This window comes from Antennarius striatus, chromosome 8 (genome assembly GCF_040054535.1).
Source record: "Antennarius striatus isolate MH-2024 chromosome 8, ASM4005453v1, whole genome shotgun sequence".
Lineage (NCBI taxonomy): Eukaryota > Metazoa > Chordata > Actinopteri > Lophiiformes > Antennariidae > Antennarius > Antennarius striatus.
The window spans coordinates 21,149,137-21,165,693 of record NC_090783.1 but is presented as its reverse complement, the minus strand read 5'-3'; the positions used below and the strand labels follow the sequence as shown (position 1 = coordinate 21,165,693).

Below are 16,557 nucleotides of genomic sequence, written 5' to 3'. Positions count from 1 at the left end.
ATTGGATTTATGTTCATTCATTCACAGGTTTAATTGGGGCACGAATACTCTGAGTCTCATGAGTCATACCATCAGCTTGTGACCTCCTTCAGCGTATAAATATGTATTTGATTCCTAAAGACAAGTCACCTCTTGCCTCCTAAATTAAAAGCACTCACACTTTAACAGTTTTGCATAAAATTAATCAATTAATCAATCGGATACGGTTTGCAGGCGACATGACTTAAGATCACAGGAAGCAAAGACCTCTGAGTAGGAAGCTGGAGATGCGATGTCTTCAGACTGGCTGATGTGTTGCTAACGTCGCGTCAGACAGGGAGAAACGCAAAAAGCTGCTATGTTCATCAGACACTGATGTCAGTCAGTTTGCATAAGCCCTCAGGTACAGGTTTTTGTGGTTTACAGTGTCTGTTACTGCAAACTTTCTGAATGCAGACAACACCACAGGTTTCTGTCGAAAAGCAGGAAATGTTGTCTCCTCCTCCGTTAAAAAAGTGAGTCTCTGCTGGTGCAAGCATGTACTAGTACGTTTGGCAGGCTTCAGCTGAGGCTTTTCTTGCTACAATAGCGCCTTGGCACCCAGTCTTTGTCCTCTACTGATCCTCCTTAAACTGAGGTAAGCTGTGATTCATGATCTCCAGTATTTACTATCAAAATTGTCTGGACTTTTGTCCTCATATATTTTCAAGATTAGGAAACTCACATGCATTTTTTCATTGTGATTACTATTTCCGTAATTTGTTTCTTTAGTCGGTTTCTCTTGAGCTGCGCTGCTAACTCGAGGATGTGGCCAGTTTGTCTTCATGACACCTTACAAAGCAGATGTGTGCCTGAGGATTTACAATTTACTGACTACCTTTTGCAGTTGAGTTTTCTAAAATGGGAAAACAAGAATTCATGTTTGGTTGGGGGGGAAACATAATCTTGTGTTGTAGTTTTTTGTAATGAGTGGATGCACAACTGCCACACGTGTCTGTGTTTCGTTTTAGGCAGACAGTGTAAATGGTATACATCACTTTCCTGCACCGTCTCATGTAAAAACCTGTTCTGAAAAAAGAAAAGAAAAAGAAATTAAAAGTCAAGCTGTGTGTTTACAGAAACAAGATGAAATCCTAACACAAATCTTTTCACTTTTTCATCTCGTAGGGTCAGAGGTCAACCTGAGCCACAGCAACATGTCGGATTCTGCCAAACTCCACCACCCAAACCCGCAGGGCAAGGGAGAGAAGACCCATGGCAGCGACTTCAGCTACGTGGGCATCGATGCCATCCTAGAACAGATGAGGAGGAAGGCCATGAAGCAGGGCTTTGAGTTTAACATCATGGTTGTGGGTGAGACTGACACGGATATCAAATACTTGGTTTAACATGGCAGTTTGAAGGGTTCATTTTTCATCTGCAACCAAGAAGAAAAAAAACACTTAAACTCCCAGAACTGCAGATTTTTTTTTTTTGCTCTCATGCTGTCTTTAATTTTGAAAATGGTTTCCTAACAAAGTGTTCAGCCCTCTTTACTTTTCTTACTATAGTAGTGCTATTTTCAGCCCAACCATGTCTTCCACAAATAACATTCATATGCAACCTAACAAACATACTTTCACTAAAATGTTCCAAACCAGAATCAATGCGTTGATAGCACACTGAGAAATAAGGGTGGAAACAACAGCTGTTGGATTTCCCCTTATTTTAGCCATTAAATTTAACACACCTGATACCTGCTGATATTGTTTAGCTTAATTCAATATTAAATGTTGCCAGTGCTAAGTGGTTGCATATGAAAATTATTTTGTAACAAAAAAATGGTTAAAGTGTATTTATTATAAAGATTATCCCAGTTGGTCAGCCCGAGTTCAGCCTGACCTTTTGCTAAACCCTGACTAAGATATGCCCACATTCTTGATTTGGATTGAACTCCTAAAACATAAACTTGTCACAGATGCATTTGACAGGATTTGATCCTGGAATTACTTACAAGATCTGCTACACTTTTGACTCGGTACTGAATTAAGCAAAATGATCAGATGGTAACTATTAAACTTTTCAAATTAAGAAACAACATAAAATGTAGAACAAAACAAGTCTAATTCAGTTTGACAGAGCTGCAGAAAGCCTGAAGCCAAAATAAGTAACACTCCAGTTCAAACTTGGTGCATATTTATTCTCTTGGTCACAGAAAGCAGGATGCTGCACAAGGAGAGCTTGGTTTGTAGATTCTGTGACCTGAAACATTTTTTATTCTTTTTCCTTTTTTTTTTTTTTGCAAACTCCTCTTCCGTTCTCCTTTGATGGAGTCTAAAAGAAAATAATGTACAGGTAGTCCTCAACCTACAAACACAATTGTTTCCGAGAAGTTATTCATAAGCTAAATTGTTTTTAAGATTGTTATTTACTAAATGTCAAAATATAATTACCATTTGAGGTCATTTAAATGCCATTAATACTCTAAATATGAAGGCACTATTCTCTACGTCTTACCAGAAACAATTACAAGACATAAAAAAAACAAAAAACACAATAAAATACTGTAGTACCATAATGTAACTTACCTTTAGGGTCCAACTCCCAGACCACGGATCGAGCGGTTGTATCTACGAATGTTTGTAAGTTGGGTGTTCATATCTTGAGGACTACCTGTATAATCTGTATCTATTTGTATTTGCAGTTCTTCAGCTGTCCTGTTTAGAGTCAGCGAACATAATGCCTTTTCTCTTTGTGAGCCCAACGCACGACACTCACACATGACATTCGATTGGATAAAAAGAGGCTGTCAGGCTGAGAAAGTAGCATAAAGATGGCAATTACTCTTGACAAGCTGAAGCGCGTACTTGGAGAACAGCTACTTGATTCCAGTTTGATCCAACCATCCAGTCTGTGTACCCTCACAACCACATTCACAATTATCCCTGGATGCACATGCATTAGAAAAAATCCATTTTTTTTATATGTCTCTGTTTAATTTTGCACAGGAATATAGTTTACCATGTTGATGTTTAAGCCCTAGTTGTTATTGGCATGGTTGTAGATGGAGTGTGGTCCATTCGGGGCTTGCAGCGCAAGTGTTGTAGGAATACAAAAAAAAGGAAAACAACAAGGAATGTCAGCATAATAAAAGAGGCACACCATAATGAGACAAACATGGAGTTTTTGCCAACGGACTGCTCTTCAAAGGAGGGATAAGTGCAAAAAGAAAAAACAGAAACAAAACAGGGCCCATTTCCCATAATGCAGAAATGTATCCAGTTGTATTCAGTGCAGGTGGATGCATGTCAGCAACACCTTAAGGGTAAATTCATGTGCTGAGAAACTATACACAATATACATACTGAAGTCACATACAAGAACAGCTTACTGAAGAAACAAGGGATGAATTTTAATTTGTAAGACACCGTAATAACATATCATGTTCCTCTGGATGGCATTCTGGGGTCTGATTTCTCTCTGGCATGAGCTGACATACCCTTCACACTTGATCTGTAAAACCCCGAGAGATTGCGAATGAGTTGGTGACCATTCAGCTCTTGAATGAAGTTTGTCCGATCAAACTTTGTCTGTTTTGGTTTGTGACATTTTCTTTGCTCAAACATTCTTGGATTTCTAGTTGCTCATGTAAATTACTTTTTTTTTTAAATTTAAAAATATGAACAAGATGAAGAATGATTAGACATTAGAAATGTTCTAAAGTGTTCAGGATGAAAACATCCTTTGGCTAAAAAGAGTTGGCACTTTGTTGAGTTCTGAGGATGTGAAAGGTTAGAGCAGCCGTTGTCTTGGCCTTGTCCGATGTGGTCTCCTCTGTGAGAAGCATTTGCCTAATCCCTGCCCTGAGCCAGCTGACCTTTTGATTTCATCTATGCAATGCATCGTGGGTGTGTTGTGTCTATCTGCGGAAGAGAGAGAGAGGATGTGGGTGAATGCATATGACTGAATGTGGAAAATGTCACAGACACTGAGAACTGTGGAAAAGGCTGCTCTGGGTGTCACTGAGGGCCTGGCAGCTTGGCAACGCTCCACATGCCACAGTGTAAGCCCACAGGGGCTGTTCTAACGCAGAGAGGGGAACAGAGAGGCAAATTAAACAGGCCCTGGAGTTGGTGTGTGTGAGTGTGTGTGTGTGTGTGTGTGTGTGCCTTTTAAGAAAAAACAACAACAAAAACAACAAAAAAGAACAGCTTTTTACACTTCTCAACATTTCAAACCCAACGCTAAAATGACATCAAAGTTTTATTGTATTTTTTGTCCACTGTTTTATAGTTTTTATACTTTTTAAATGAGGTCACATGGTATATAAACGTTCACTGAGGCTAAATGGGAGGTGGCAAAGCCAAGCTTTTAAGCCGCTGGAGGTATTCCACCACACTTCCATGAATGACGTGCTGATGCGCTTCCTTGTAATAAAAAGTCCTACACACCACTTTACTTTGGATAAACCTAGAGTTACTGTATGTATTGTGACTTTTTTTATCACCTACTGAATGCCAACTTCAGTGTCACCACCATAATGGCAATTACAATTACATGTCAGGATTTAATTTACTTTAAAATACTGTACATTTTGAAATCAGTAGTGCAATTATCATCATATAAACTAATTACCCTTGGATCAATAAGTCTAATACGGTGGCCAGTTAGCGCATTTTCAATTACGTAGTAAAATGCGGAATATGTTGTTTTCACTCTTTATTTTTTTAATCAAAAAAATTATTTATTTATTTTTTATTATTGTTTCCACTCATTTGAATGAAGCTCTGGCTGTATTTGCTTAAAACCATGACATAAATGTTGCTTTCTTCTCTGTCTGCATTTTCCCGTTCAGGACAAAGTGGTCTTGGGAAGTCCACTCTGATGAACACCCTATTCAAATCCAAGGTGAGCCGGAAGTCGGTGCAGCCCGACCCGGAGGAGAGAATCCCCAAAACCATCGACATCAAGTCCATCAGTCACGGTTCGCTGGAGTTCACATTTCGCATTATGCTCCTAAAATAGTTTCATTATTCTCATTCATATCACATCACATTATTGACTTGTTTTTTCACGCGTGTTTCATGTGTGAAAGTCCAAAGGAAATGACCAGTACTTTTTTCTAGATATTGAGGAGAAGGGAGTGAGGATGAAGCTGACAGTAATCGACACTCCGGGCTTCGGGGATCAAATCAACAATGAAAATTGGTGAGTTGGGGCAATTTTACCTGAAGGTTTACATTTTCAGGAACTAAACAAGGCAGTCAGAGACTGCAACCTCCCACGACACCCTGAATTTAACATTTTGCCCTGACCTACACATTTTTGCTCTTCTGGCTTTCCTGAAAATGTTGGTTTTTATTTTTATGATTATATCTCACCAGGTTTCAGAGATGTGTACCTAAAAAGGTACAAAAGTGAAAATTTGACTTTGACCTAATATTTCAAGGTCAAGTTTGCGATCTAATTTTCATCCTCTTGCCTCCCTGAATATAACGCTTTTTGTTTCGTCTTTCTTTCTTATCCTATTCCTGACATGTGCAAATAAAATGTACAAAAGTTGAAATGTGATTGAAAGGAGATTTTTTTTGCGTTCATCAACTATAATGATTGAAAGCACCGAGAATCAAAAGGTGGGTTAATGTGCTTCAGCTTCTCATTCCTGGACCCTGTTTCCTTTGTCAGCTGGCAGCCCATAATGAAATTCATCAATGACCAGTATGAAGCCTACTTACAAGAGGAAATCAACATCAACAGGAAGAAGAGGATCCCAGACTCCAGGGTCCACTGCTGCATATACTTCATACCACCCACAGGCCACTGGTAAGATCCCTTCCTGAATCCTCCACAGAGTAATGCTTCCTCTCCGTTTCCCCGGTTTCTCCCACAGTCAGGCTGAATCAGGCCTTCTGGGAATTTCTGTTTACCCCCATTCTGTCCACAGCTCTTTAATTGCCTGCTTGTCTTTTCTCTCGCCACCACATGTGGATTTCATTCTGTCCTCACGGATACTCAAGTATCACTTGAGGTTTCAGACATCACAAAGAACCCAAGTCTCTCCAGTTCTCATCGTTTAAAGGGAGGCTGATGGACAAGGAGAACATTCAGGATTCATACATGAAAGGACTGAGATAATACCGCACATACATGCCTAACATATAAGATTTTACTTCAGCATGTTGTATTTAAGGCTTACTTTTTTAATCAAGCTTGAAAGATGTTTCTTTTTTTTCCTGCTGAATCTCATTTGAATCTGGATTCAAGTGATTCTCAGATTTCTGTATTTCTACAGCACACCAGCAGAAAGAGAGAAACACGATTTTGATGGTTTGCCAGGAGAAGACCTCCACTGTGTGCAGCTGAGGCAGAAAATGAAGATGGGTATCATGCCCATTTATAGATGTTTGGCTCTTGACAAATATGTTTCTGTGCAACTTTACTGAATAATTCTAAAATAAACCCCCCAAAAAATCCTTTTTAAAAATGAAAACTACCAGGTGACTGCTGCTCGACTCAGGTAAATAGCGGTTTGTTGGTGCTCTGGGTCGTCCTCCCTGAGTCTTAATTTGCTTTAAGTAAACAGTGATCAGTGGTGGGTCCTCGTGCTTTTAAGGGTCGAGGTCAACATGCAGCTATGGACGCAATGACACAGCTCAAGGCACAACTAACAAACGGGAATCCTCATCGTCGTAAGTCAAACCCGTACAGACAACTAACTACATGCACAACAGCCATGTGCACCAACTGTAAACACACACACTCCTGCGCGAAACATTCCACAGTGACGGCTCCATCCACTGATGCTTAGTATTCTGGCACACCAGTAATTCAACAGTTGCCCACTTACTGTAAATGCTTTATAAGCGGCGGGGGGGGGAGGGTGGTGTGCGGTGAAATGTGTGTATCTGTGCGTGTGTGCCGCTGTTGACAGACCCCCTCATCATCTGCTGTTGTCGTCACAGCTGCTGTATCAGAGGGACTGTGTGTGTGTGTGTGTGTGTTTCTCTGATCATGTGGGCTCAGATGGGCGTTGGGCATGCTAACACTTGTGCAGATACACTTATGTGGGTGTCCCGGCTGTGTTTACGTGTCGTCTTGTTTACAGCTGCCTAGAAGTTCACCCAAACTGCTCCATCACGTCTCTCTACGATTCCTTCCCTCTCTCAGAGATGACATCATAAACAAGCTTTTTTTTTTTTCCCAATCAAACTTTTTGTACAGCCACCCAGGCTCACACTTAAACATCCAAGGCACTTTACAGAAACCTGTTCATGGAATCATGAAAATATATTCACTCATTTTGACAGCAGAAGTGCAAACATCTGTCAGGAAATAGTGTCTTCCTCAGAGCCAAACAGAGAGTTGTAGGCAGGAGAACAAAGGATACATCTGTTAGGGGAACTGCTGTGGTCTGGCGTGGAGACGATTCGCGTTAAGAGACACGTGTACGTGGAGAAGTCAAATGGATTTTTACAACTTAAAATTAACACGTGATATTTTCCGGACTGTAAGGCGCACCTTAAATGACTGGGCTATTTCAAATCTTTTTCCATACAGTATATAAGGTACACTGGATTATAAGGTGCATTGTTTGTTTTTGAGAAAATTAAAAGCTCATAGGTACACCTTATAGTGCGGAAAATACTGTAATTGTATTGATTTCAGTTTGTAGTTATTTTTATACTTGTTTCTTTACAATTATCCAGTGGCAAAATTATTATAAATGACAGACAAGAAAATCAGCTGACTCCCACACCGTCACTAATACATCTTCCAGGCCTCTAACTTTGACCGTGAGCTGGATTTTTTTCCCCCCCATTTGATTTTTTTCATTAGTTTCTTACTCACTATCTATGATATTTGTCTTGTTTAAAAAATGTTACTTTCATTTTGGTTTTGTGTTGTTGTTTTTTTCTTTGCTTTTTTTTTTGCTCGATGAGTAGCACTCGAGAAATCCGAACCAGTAAACATTTCTGATATTACGAGTCCTTTCCCTCTGGGACTGTCTAGATATAGTATGTCTGAGCTTTGACTCTCACCAACACAGAGGTAGTTTCCCATTTGCTTTAGAAACAAGGAAGGAAGTAAGAGCTGTCTGCCCTGTGGTTGGGTGATTTCTTCACTTCATTTGACCTCAGAGTTTTTGTTCTCAGTTTATACAAATACAACAGTGTTTTTAATCACAAAAAAAGGAGAATATATGCATGTGCGCATGCATTATCGTGTGCATTTGTGCATACACGTATACATGCGTACCTACTATCCGTGTATTTGTGTGCAACGGTATAAATGTACACATGAGCCTACCCAGATGCTCAGACATGCATGTGATGTCGCTCAAATACCAATTTGGGTATTCCCACATCTACATATAGACAGTTTATGTATGTGGTTATATAATTTATAGTCAATAACTATGAGCACAGAGGGATTGTCAACTCTGCATGCAAATGACGCATGTCAATTGTCCCCCCCCCAGTATAAAAAATGCATACAAGCATAGTGCTCTGTCTCCGGTTGAATGCATCATTTACTGTGTCAGCTCTTTTTACCCTCGTGCAGCTGTTTTCTCCTCTTGCACCGTGCAAACTCGTGCTCCCTTGTGATTATATGACATCCTAGGATCATAGTGACACGCCTGTCAGTCATTACGGAGAGGCAACCAGGCCTTCCTTCATCTGCCTGTAGGTCTTTGAACCAGGCTGCCATGGCTTTGCAGGGGGTAATTGGAGGGCAGAGCCTACAGCATGATGGCAGAACATCAGAGGGAAAGAGAAAATGCTTAAGAACAGAACAGAGTTAACTGAGGACAGCACCAGCCCATGCTTAAAAAAATCCCTCATATAATACAAAAATAATACAAGTGAAAAGTAGATGCTGGATCTGCACAAATTTACTTCAAGTTAGGCAAATCAGAGTATTAACAGCAAATGGCAAATAGCAAAATTCCGTATTATTTAACCTTCACTGTGAGAAGCTTCTATGAGTCACTGAACTCACAATTAAGAGAACATCATAGGAAAATGGTTTTATTGTACGGAGCAAAGAAAGAAAAACTTTTTAGTCATTTTAAAACCCTGAACATGACTGCTCTCTAGTGGTTCTTCTTATGACTGCAGAATTCACCTGTTATAATTTTCTGTGGTCAAAGATTTGTGACAAATTGATCTTTCTTTTGGAGAATCAAATTTAGATTTCTACCACTGTATGATTGTATCACATGGGTTATGGATTAAGTGGGGTTTACATCCTGTTGGTTAAATGATGCATAAATCTTCCTTTTGTGTCTTTTTTTGTTTTTTCTTGCAGGTTTTGCCACAGATCAAGATGTATTTTGAGGGCCCGCTAACCATCAGACACATACAGTTGAGTTCATATATTGTATTTAATTGTTCCTTTTTGTCTTTTCAGTCTCAGGCCTCTGGATGTGGAGTTCATGAGACGTCTCAGTAACGTGGTCAACATCGTTCCTGTCATCGCAAAGGCCGACACACTGACCCTAGAGGAGAGGGATTACTTCAAGCAGACGGTGAGAATTCTCATTTCGTCAATCTATTTTGTATTTGTGATATTTTTTACAGTAGTTCCATTTTCTTCCAGCTACACCTCCATCAACTTTTACTGTTTTTTTTTTAATAAGAAAAACTGTTTTTTAAAAAAACAGCGGCATCAGTAGGTCAGTACATCAGATCCTCTCATGTGCACAACTAACATAGTAACTAACCAGAAAACTTTGCTGTGAGCTTCAGCTGTATGATTGGATATTTGCTAATTAGCATGCTACTTTGACATTCAGACAGACCACCTAGTATACCCACAATTCCTTGTGTCAGTGCGTCCCAAATGGTACCAGACAAAATTAGTGCTGCCTCAATAACCAAAGTCACTAAATCCAGACGTATTACATTGGCAAGATGTGCAGGCTTTCATATAAAATGTCAATTTTGTGTTCGGTGAGTACTGTTAATTTTTTTGGTTGGTACATTTTTGTTTGTTTTGTTTTTTTTGGGGTTTTTTTTAATTCAAATGTATTGTTAAGCAAAAAAAAAGACAGTGTACTTTAATACACCCGTTGTTTCCCCTCTACAACAGATTCTTTGTCCATCTGGCTTATGTCTAAAGTGGCCATCCCATCCTGCTCATTCCATCCTCTGTGTGTTTCTGGATATGTATCCCATGAATAATTATTTTTCCATAGTAGGCAGTCAGCCACCTGCCTTCTCCCTCATTTCCTTTCTCCATCCCTGCTTCAAAGAGTACAGACTTTCTTCACATTAAATTTAGAGGAGCATAATGGGTGCCTTGGCTACCATTTCCCTCATCTTGTGATACCATCCACTGCGAAAATAAAGTAGGGACTGGAACAGGCTGCAGGGCTTCTAGCTGCATATTTTGGTTGGCTGCACATGTTCTGTATGACCCTGAAGGTGACTGACTAAAAGACTAAATGTTTTTTTCCCCCAATTTTTCCTGCAGCAACTTTACAGAGAAACAAAAAGAAATAAGAGGTGATTTTCTATTAAATTTTCAGCCTCAGCATGTTCAACTTGGAGCGTATTCCTTTTCCTCTGACCTATGGTTGAGGTAGCGTTTTATAAGATTTTACTTTGTACAAGTCCCACAATATTAGTCTCTGAAAGCACAATTATAAATAAAGAAGTGCTTTACTTCCCTCTCAGGCTCACAATAGGAAATTCTAATAAAGACTGACAAATTAGATCCCAAAGAGGACTGGTGATGGTCACACGCACGAATTAAAATATAGAAATGATTTTGCTGCAAGATGAAAACAAGCATTGATCTCATAAAAAGATTTGAATTGCTCATAAGTCGTTATTAAATTTCTATGTCTATAGTCTTCCTATATCTATAATTGGAATTTGAGGTAATTTAATGCCATTACTACTCTAAATACAAAATCACTATTCCCTAAGTACTATTATCAGAAACAATTACAGGACATAAAAACAACACATTATAAAATAAAATACAGGTACAGTTTATTTTGAGTTGTGTTTTTTTTTTTTTTTTACATCAGTGTGTGTATTTTAAATGGTTTGTGTTACTGTGCTTGTTTTCATGCAGATTAGGGAAGAGCTGCGAGCCAACGGAATAGACGTGTACCCTCAGAAAGAGTTTGACGAGGATGCAGAAGACAGGCTGATCAATGACAAAATCAGGGTGAGTTCACAGTTTTGAATTCAATTTTCATCAGGAACGGAACAGAAAATATCCTGACATGACATTCAAAAATGTGTGCGTATCTTGATCGCTTTTATTTGGGATATCTTTAAAGACATGATTATGAGTTAGAGCCACTTGTTGTAGCAAATGAAAACAACCAAAGCATGACCTGAAAACAAATCGCTGTTAACGCTTCCGTGAATTGCTGCATGTGTTTGTGCACTCAACAGGAGATGATCCCTTTTGCTGTTGTGGGCAGTGACCAGGAGTACCAGGTGAACGGCAAGAGGATTCTGGGAAGGAAAACAAAGTGGGGCACCATAGAGGGTAATGCACTAGTCATGCACGCTGCATTATGAGGAACTAAAAATGAGTAACTGAACTACTAAATATTTCTTGAAATGATTCGGATAGTGGAATCTATAATATTGCTTTAGTATTTTTAGTTTGCTTTATTTATTACAAATAACACATTTTTTATAAATCACATGGACCTTATGTCCATGGAGCTCAGGGATTGTTCAACTGTGAAAAGGGAGGAAATAAATGTCATTCATTTTATTCAGTACTCGTAGAATATAAAGAGTTACAAAATACAACTGTATTGACCTTTCAAGCTAGGAAATACTCGTCATCCCTTAAGAAGCACCATCAGTTGTTGTATCGGGGGAATCAGGGCACAGCAGTCACTATGGTGATGTCACCAGGATGACATGGCTCTACACAGATCATGAAATTCTATCAAATTCTTGACAATGGAAATGGAGTAAAAAAAATTGAATGATAAAAATATAAAAATTATTAATTACCAGTTCACATAATTTGTGTTCAAATCAATATTTATACAAATCCTGAAAAGATTCTGATGATCCTCCACAGAGGAATAAATGAGATAGAATAATAATATATTTTATTGTTGTTACCGAGTAATAACAACCGAATAATTTTAAAATCACCTGGGAGATTGATGTATTAACATTCCTTCAGTGATGCACTTCCTTTGCCACTGCTTATAAATCAAATCAAAGATTCCAGTTAGAAGTTTTGGAATGTAAAATGTATTTTAATTATGACAGTTATTGGTCCTACTTGGCTCTCAGCAATTGCGCTTCATGGCCATGAGCCCTTTAGGTGACTACGACTCACTCAGTAGAAATCATGACGCCAACTTCACAGAACGGAAGGAGAGAGAGGTGAAATAAAAGCACTGTGAGACAAACACCATTTTGTCTGGCCTAAAGAACAATGGCTTCAGTCTCCATCCGTTAAAGCTAATCTGTGGGAGGGATTGCTGGATTTGTTGGCACAAATGTTGTAATTTTAACCCTCAGAGGACAAGTCATAAGCCATTTGTCCAGATATCGCAAGGATAGAAGAAACTCTACTTCCAAGAAGGAGAATAAGTTCAGAATGCATGTGTTTAAATGAATATAAATTGGACAGTATGCAGCAACTCCTCCCTGAGGAGAGAAGGGAGATATGAACGGCGCAGCTTATTACAAGTTAGTAATGGATTCCCTTGATGACACTAATCAGCACTCACAAACCCAGTCGTTCCTCCACTCTCCTCTCAAAGAGAATTTAATTTCCTGCCCCTGTATTTCAAGGCTTTACATAAATAGCACACTCCTTTTTTTTTCATTTATATTCTTGACATAATCTATAATTTAAAGACATGTTATGCCTATTGGAAGCACCGGTAGCTAAGGAGGTTTATAAGACATCTCACTTAGTTATCTAATATAAAAGACAGTTGAGATGGATTAAAATGACTGAAGTGGTTTGAGAACCTTATCAGAGCAACACTGCCATCGTGTGGTGCTTTAAGGAATGGCAGCTAATGGGAACAGACGGGAAAAATGATTAGTTGTGTGTCAAGCAATTTATCTAATGTGTCTTTATTTCTTTTTGCAGTGGAGAATATTGCACACTGTGAGTTTGCTTACTTGAGAGACCTTCTCATCAGGTGAGCTCCCATCATACTCTATAGTTTAATTAAATGGAAAGCATGAAATAGAGGAACTGTTATACATGGATGGTCACAGACCGAGCCTCCTCCTGGTCGAGTTGATAGGTTCTTGAGACTTTTAATAGATTTACCTGCAAATGTTTTCCATGGAATATTAGCATTTAAGTTGTTTGTTACTAGAGAGGGTTTATATCCATGCCTGACATGCATGAAATGACTTATTGTTGAATCAATTGTATTGATTTTTTGTTGAATGTCTCAGTCTCCAGTCAGTATATGTTGCTTTAGCTATGCTAAAATAGAAATTAATATGATTACACTGTGCTAAATGTTCAGGCACATCTCTTTTCTTTTTTTCTTTCATAAATTACACATTGTCTGAGATTTGTTCAGTTTCATTAAGCTTTCCGACGTGCTCAAAGAGCCTATATTATAACATTTATGAGACACACTCAGGAAGCTAGTTCATACATGTCATGAGTGGTTGCAGATCAAACAAACCACCTGAATTTTTTTATTCAAATTTAATTGTGTAATTTATTATTGTTATAAAGAGGAAATGCTGACTGGTGTTACCGTCTTTCTTTCAGGACGCACATGCAGAACATCAAGGATATCACAGGCAACATCCACTATGAGACGTATCGCGTCCGCCGCTTAAATGAATCCAATGCACACTTCAGCTCACACTCGTCTGATCATCCTACTGTTCAGCCAAAGGTCAATGGTCAGCCTGAGGAGCAGCCCAGCACCCTGCAGGCCAACGGGGTGACTGCTCAGCACGAAGCCCAGTCCCACGAGATGTAAGGAGTCCTTGTGTGCAGCCAGAACCCCAACTTATTATATCAGTACACAGCCAGGCACAAAACACTCTGTCATATGCATTCTGTTTACAAGAACAACCACACAATCACTCATCCACGCTGTGAAGCACCTTTCTGTTGCCTAGAAGGATTTTTGTTTTTGTTTTTTTTACGTATAGTTTTCAATCCATCAGGAATTTACAGGAAACAGGAAGTAAATCCCAGCATTTTCTTTTGATAGTTATCTTTTTTTTTTTAAATTTATGTCCTATCGTGACAGAACAAAATATTTTCTTTGCTGATCCTCAAACCATGCAGATCCAACCTTATTTTCTTTTGCCCAATACAGACTGTATCCATTTACAGTAAACCATATCAGGTCATGGATAAAGTGCACATCTTATTACTCAGTGTTTCCTGACTGTCCGGACTACAGTGGAGTAAATTAGCCATGTTTGTAACAACAATAAGTAAATGTCAGTAAAAAGATGCGTAAGACTTAATCAGAATCATCCTGTGTGTTGGAGGAAAAATGTGTGTTTTGTACAGAATACTTTTGAGCCTGTTTGGATGAGAAAAAAAAATCAAAATAAAAGCTCAGCATATTAGAAGATACTAGAATAGTTCTAAACTAGGAGTAACTGTCAGTACCACTCGCGAAGTCTGGTTTGTTTTGTGGTGTGTAGGTATTAGGGTTAAGTAGGGATATTTAGACTAAGTTTATATTGTTAAGGAGGAAGATGTTTTGACAACTCCACACTGCAAAATAAAAAAAGAAAGCAGCAGCAGTGTTAAGCAGCTTTCAGAAGAAAGAGTCCTTTTGTCATTTTTCTGCTGTGTTGTGATGTTTTTTAAAAATGCTTTATGGCCAAACCATCCCATGTCTGTCATGTAATGCCAACATTGTGTAATACAACCATACCTTGCATTTTACATTGCTCATTTATTGTTGTATTTTTATTACTGTTGTTCATCTAACATTATTGTATGAGATGGGAGGATATGCAACTGTAATGCCTTGCAGCCATTTCTTCCACTTTTTGTTTGTTGTTGTTGTTGTTGTTGGGGTTTTTTTTTTACTGTAAGATTAAGTTCATTTTTTCTGTTCTGAAAACAAGCACATACAGTATATAGAGGTGATTTATGAATAGGTATTTATGTGTATGGTAAGTGTGATCAGTTTAATCCAAAATTCATTCCAGTTTTAGGCGTTCAGAGCATCCGTCACTTAAACAGTGAGGATGTTGTAGCTTTAGACAGTGCTTGTGTTTTTTGTTGCAAACCTTGTTACATAGTATGTCGTACGCTGGGCTTTACCTTCTGGTAAAGAACAAAAGTTGTTTATATTTTAATTGTGATTACAAATGATCCAGCCAATAGATAATGATCAGAATGGTGACCTTCGCATTTCAAGCTTGGGCCTTTTATCAACAGTGAGGGGATTTAAGCCAAAAAAGACCTACAATAAACCCAAACTTTTTTGTTTTGTTTTTGTTTATCCATACAAACGTAAGCAATATTTTATAGAAGACTATATCTTTAAATTAAAATAAGAAATGATAATAAAAAAGTGTATTTTTGCCTCAAATCGCAACAATAATTTCTTACATACTGGCATCCAAAGTGATGATAATATCAAGTTATTTACAAAAAAAAGAGCTGTTTTATCCAGACAAAGTTATTGGATTACACTTTGTTGACTGTTGTATAGTTCTTGTGTGATTTTTCATGCTATTATAGATCAAGGTTTTATCTTTGATATGTTATCTCCAAGAATAAAGATTGATATTTTTATTGTTGAAAGTTGAATGTTGTTATTAAAAGGGGTAAAAGGGAATTTCGATCCCAATGAAATAAGGTTTGTTTTTTTTTACAATTAAACCCTATTACATCAGTTCTGTTATTTTCTGTGGAAAAGAATACTGGACGTTTTACAACTAATGAGACTTGGACAAGAATTACAGAAAGCAGGGAGCATATCTCTAGGTGTGCGCATGTCATGTATGAAAACATGCAACACACTCATGAAACAACCTCAGCTGAGACGCTGAGGTGACATGTGAATTTGCACCTTTGCAGTGTTACCGCAATAGGCGCTGGTTTAAACCAGCATCTCATTTACACCTTCTGTCACACTTTCCCAACTTCACTGCTGATTGTAATGTGTCGGCAGTGTTGTTTTTTGAAGGTCATTGTCACCTTTTCACACACTAGAGCTCCTGCTGTGGCTTTTCCTGCCATTTCTGTAGATTAGCTTTAAACTCTAAGCTGAGGATGAAACTGCCAGCAAATATGACGGTGAGATATTGAAGTTGCAGAACAGTGTGTATCTGTTGCACCGTCACCTCACACTGACTCCATCATCACAGCAGTTTCCCAGACACCCATCCGAAAGCATGAAGGTGAAAGATAATGACAACGGTGACATTTCTATGACAGTGTCTGATCCTCTGACATATTTTTATTTGAATCAATGATTTTTCAAGAGAAATTCACATAATACTTCTGTTATTTAGATGTAAAATGCACTACAATGACTTAAACAAGAATCCAATTGGTTATTAATCTGTTATGTTATTGGCAGATTAATTGCCGCAAGATTCTCTGGGAAACTAAATGGATTACTTCATGGCACAGAACAGA

General features: G+C 38.4%; 1 protein-coding gene across 6 annotated transcripts in view; it reads left to right on the top strand.

Annotated features, from left to right (window-relative positions):
• The window catches only part of septin9b (septin 9b), a 60,747-nt gene extending 45,030 nt beyond the window's left edge, over positions 1 to 15,717 (top strand). For 5 of the 6 annotated variants that reach the window (XM_068321136.1, XM_068321135.1, XM_068321134.1 and 2 more), the window contains 9 exons: positions 1,147 to 1,332; positions 4,814 to 4,942; positions 5,085 to 5,166; positions 5,644 to 5,781; positions 9,370 to 9,487; positions 11,044 to 11,139; positions 11,373 to 11,469; positions 13,057 to 13,108; positions 13,702 to 15,717. In XM_068321136.1, the coding sequence (XP_068177237.1) occupies positions 1,147 to 1,332; positions 4,814 to 4,942; positions 5,085 to 5,166; positions 5,644 to 5,781; positions 9,370 to 9,487; positions 11,044 to 11,139; positions 11,373 to 11,469; positions 13,057 to 13,108; positions 13,702 to 13,918 (1,115 nt within the window). In that variant the 3' untranslated portion in view covers positions 13,919 to 15,717. Of the gene's footprint in view, positions 1 to 480; positions 617 to 1,146; positions 1,333 to 4,813; positions 4,943 to 5,084; positions 5,167 to 5,643; positions 5,782 to 9,369; positions 9,488 to 11,043; positions 11,140 to 11,372; positions 11,470 to 13,056; positions 13,109 to 13,701 lie in introns of those variants that run through there. The other variant, XM_068321139.1, reaches the window with a different exon arrangement.
• Positions 15,718 to 16,557: the final 840 nt, after the last annotated feature.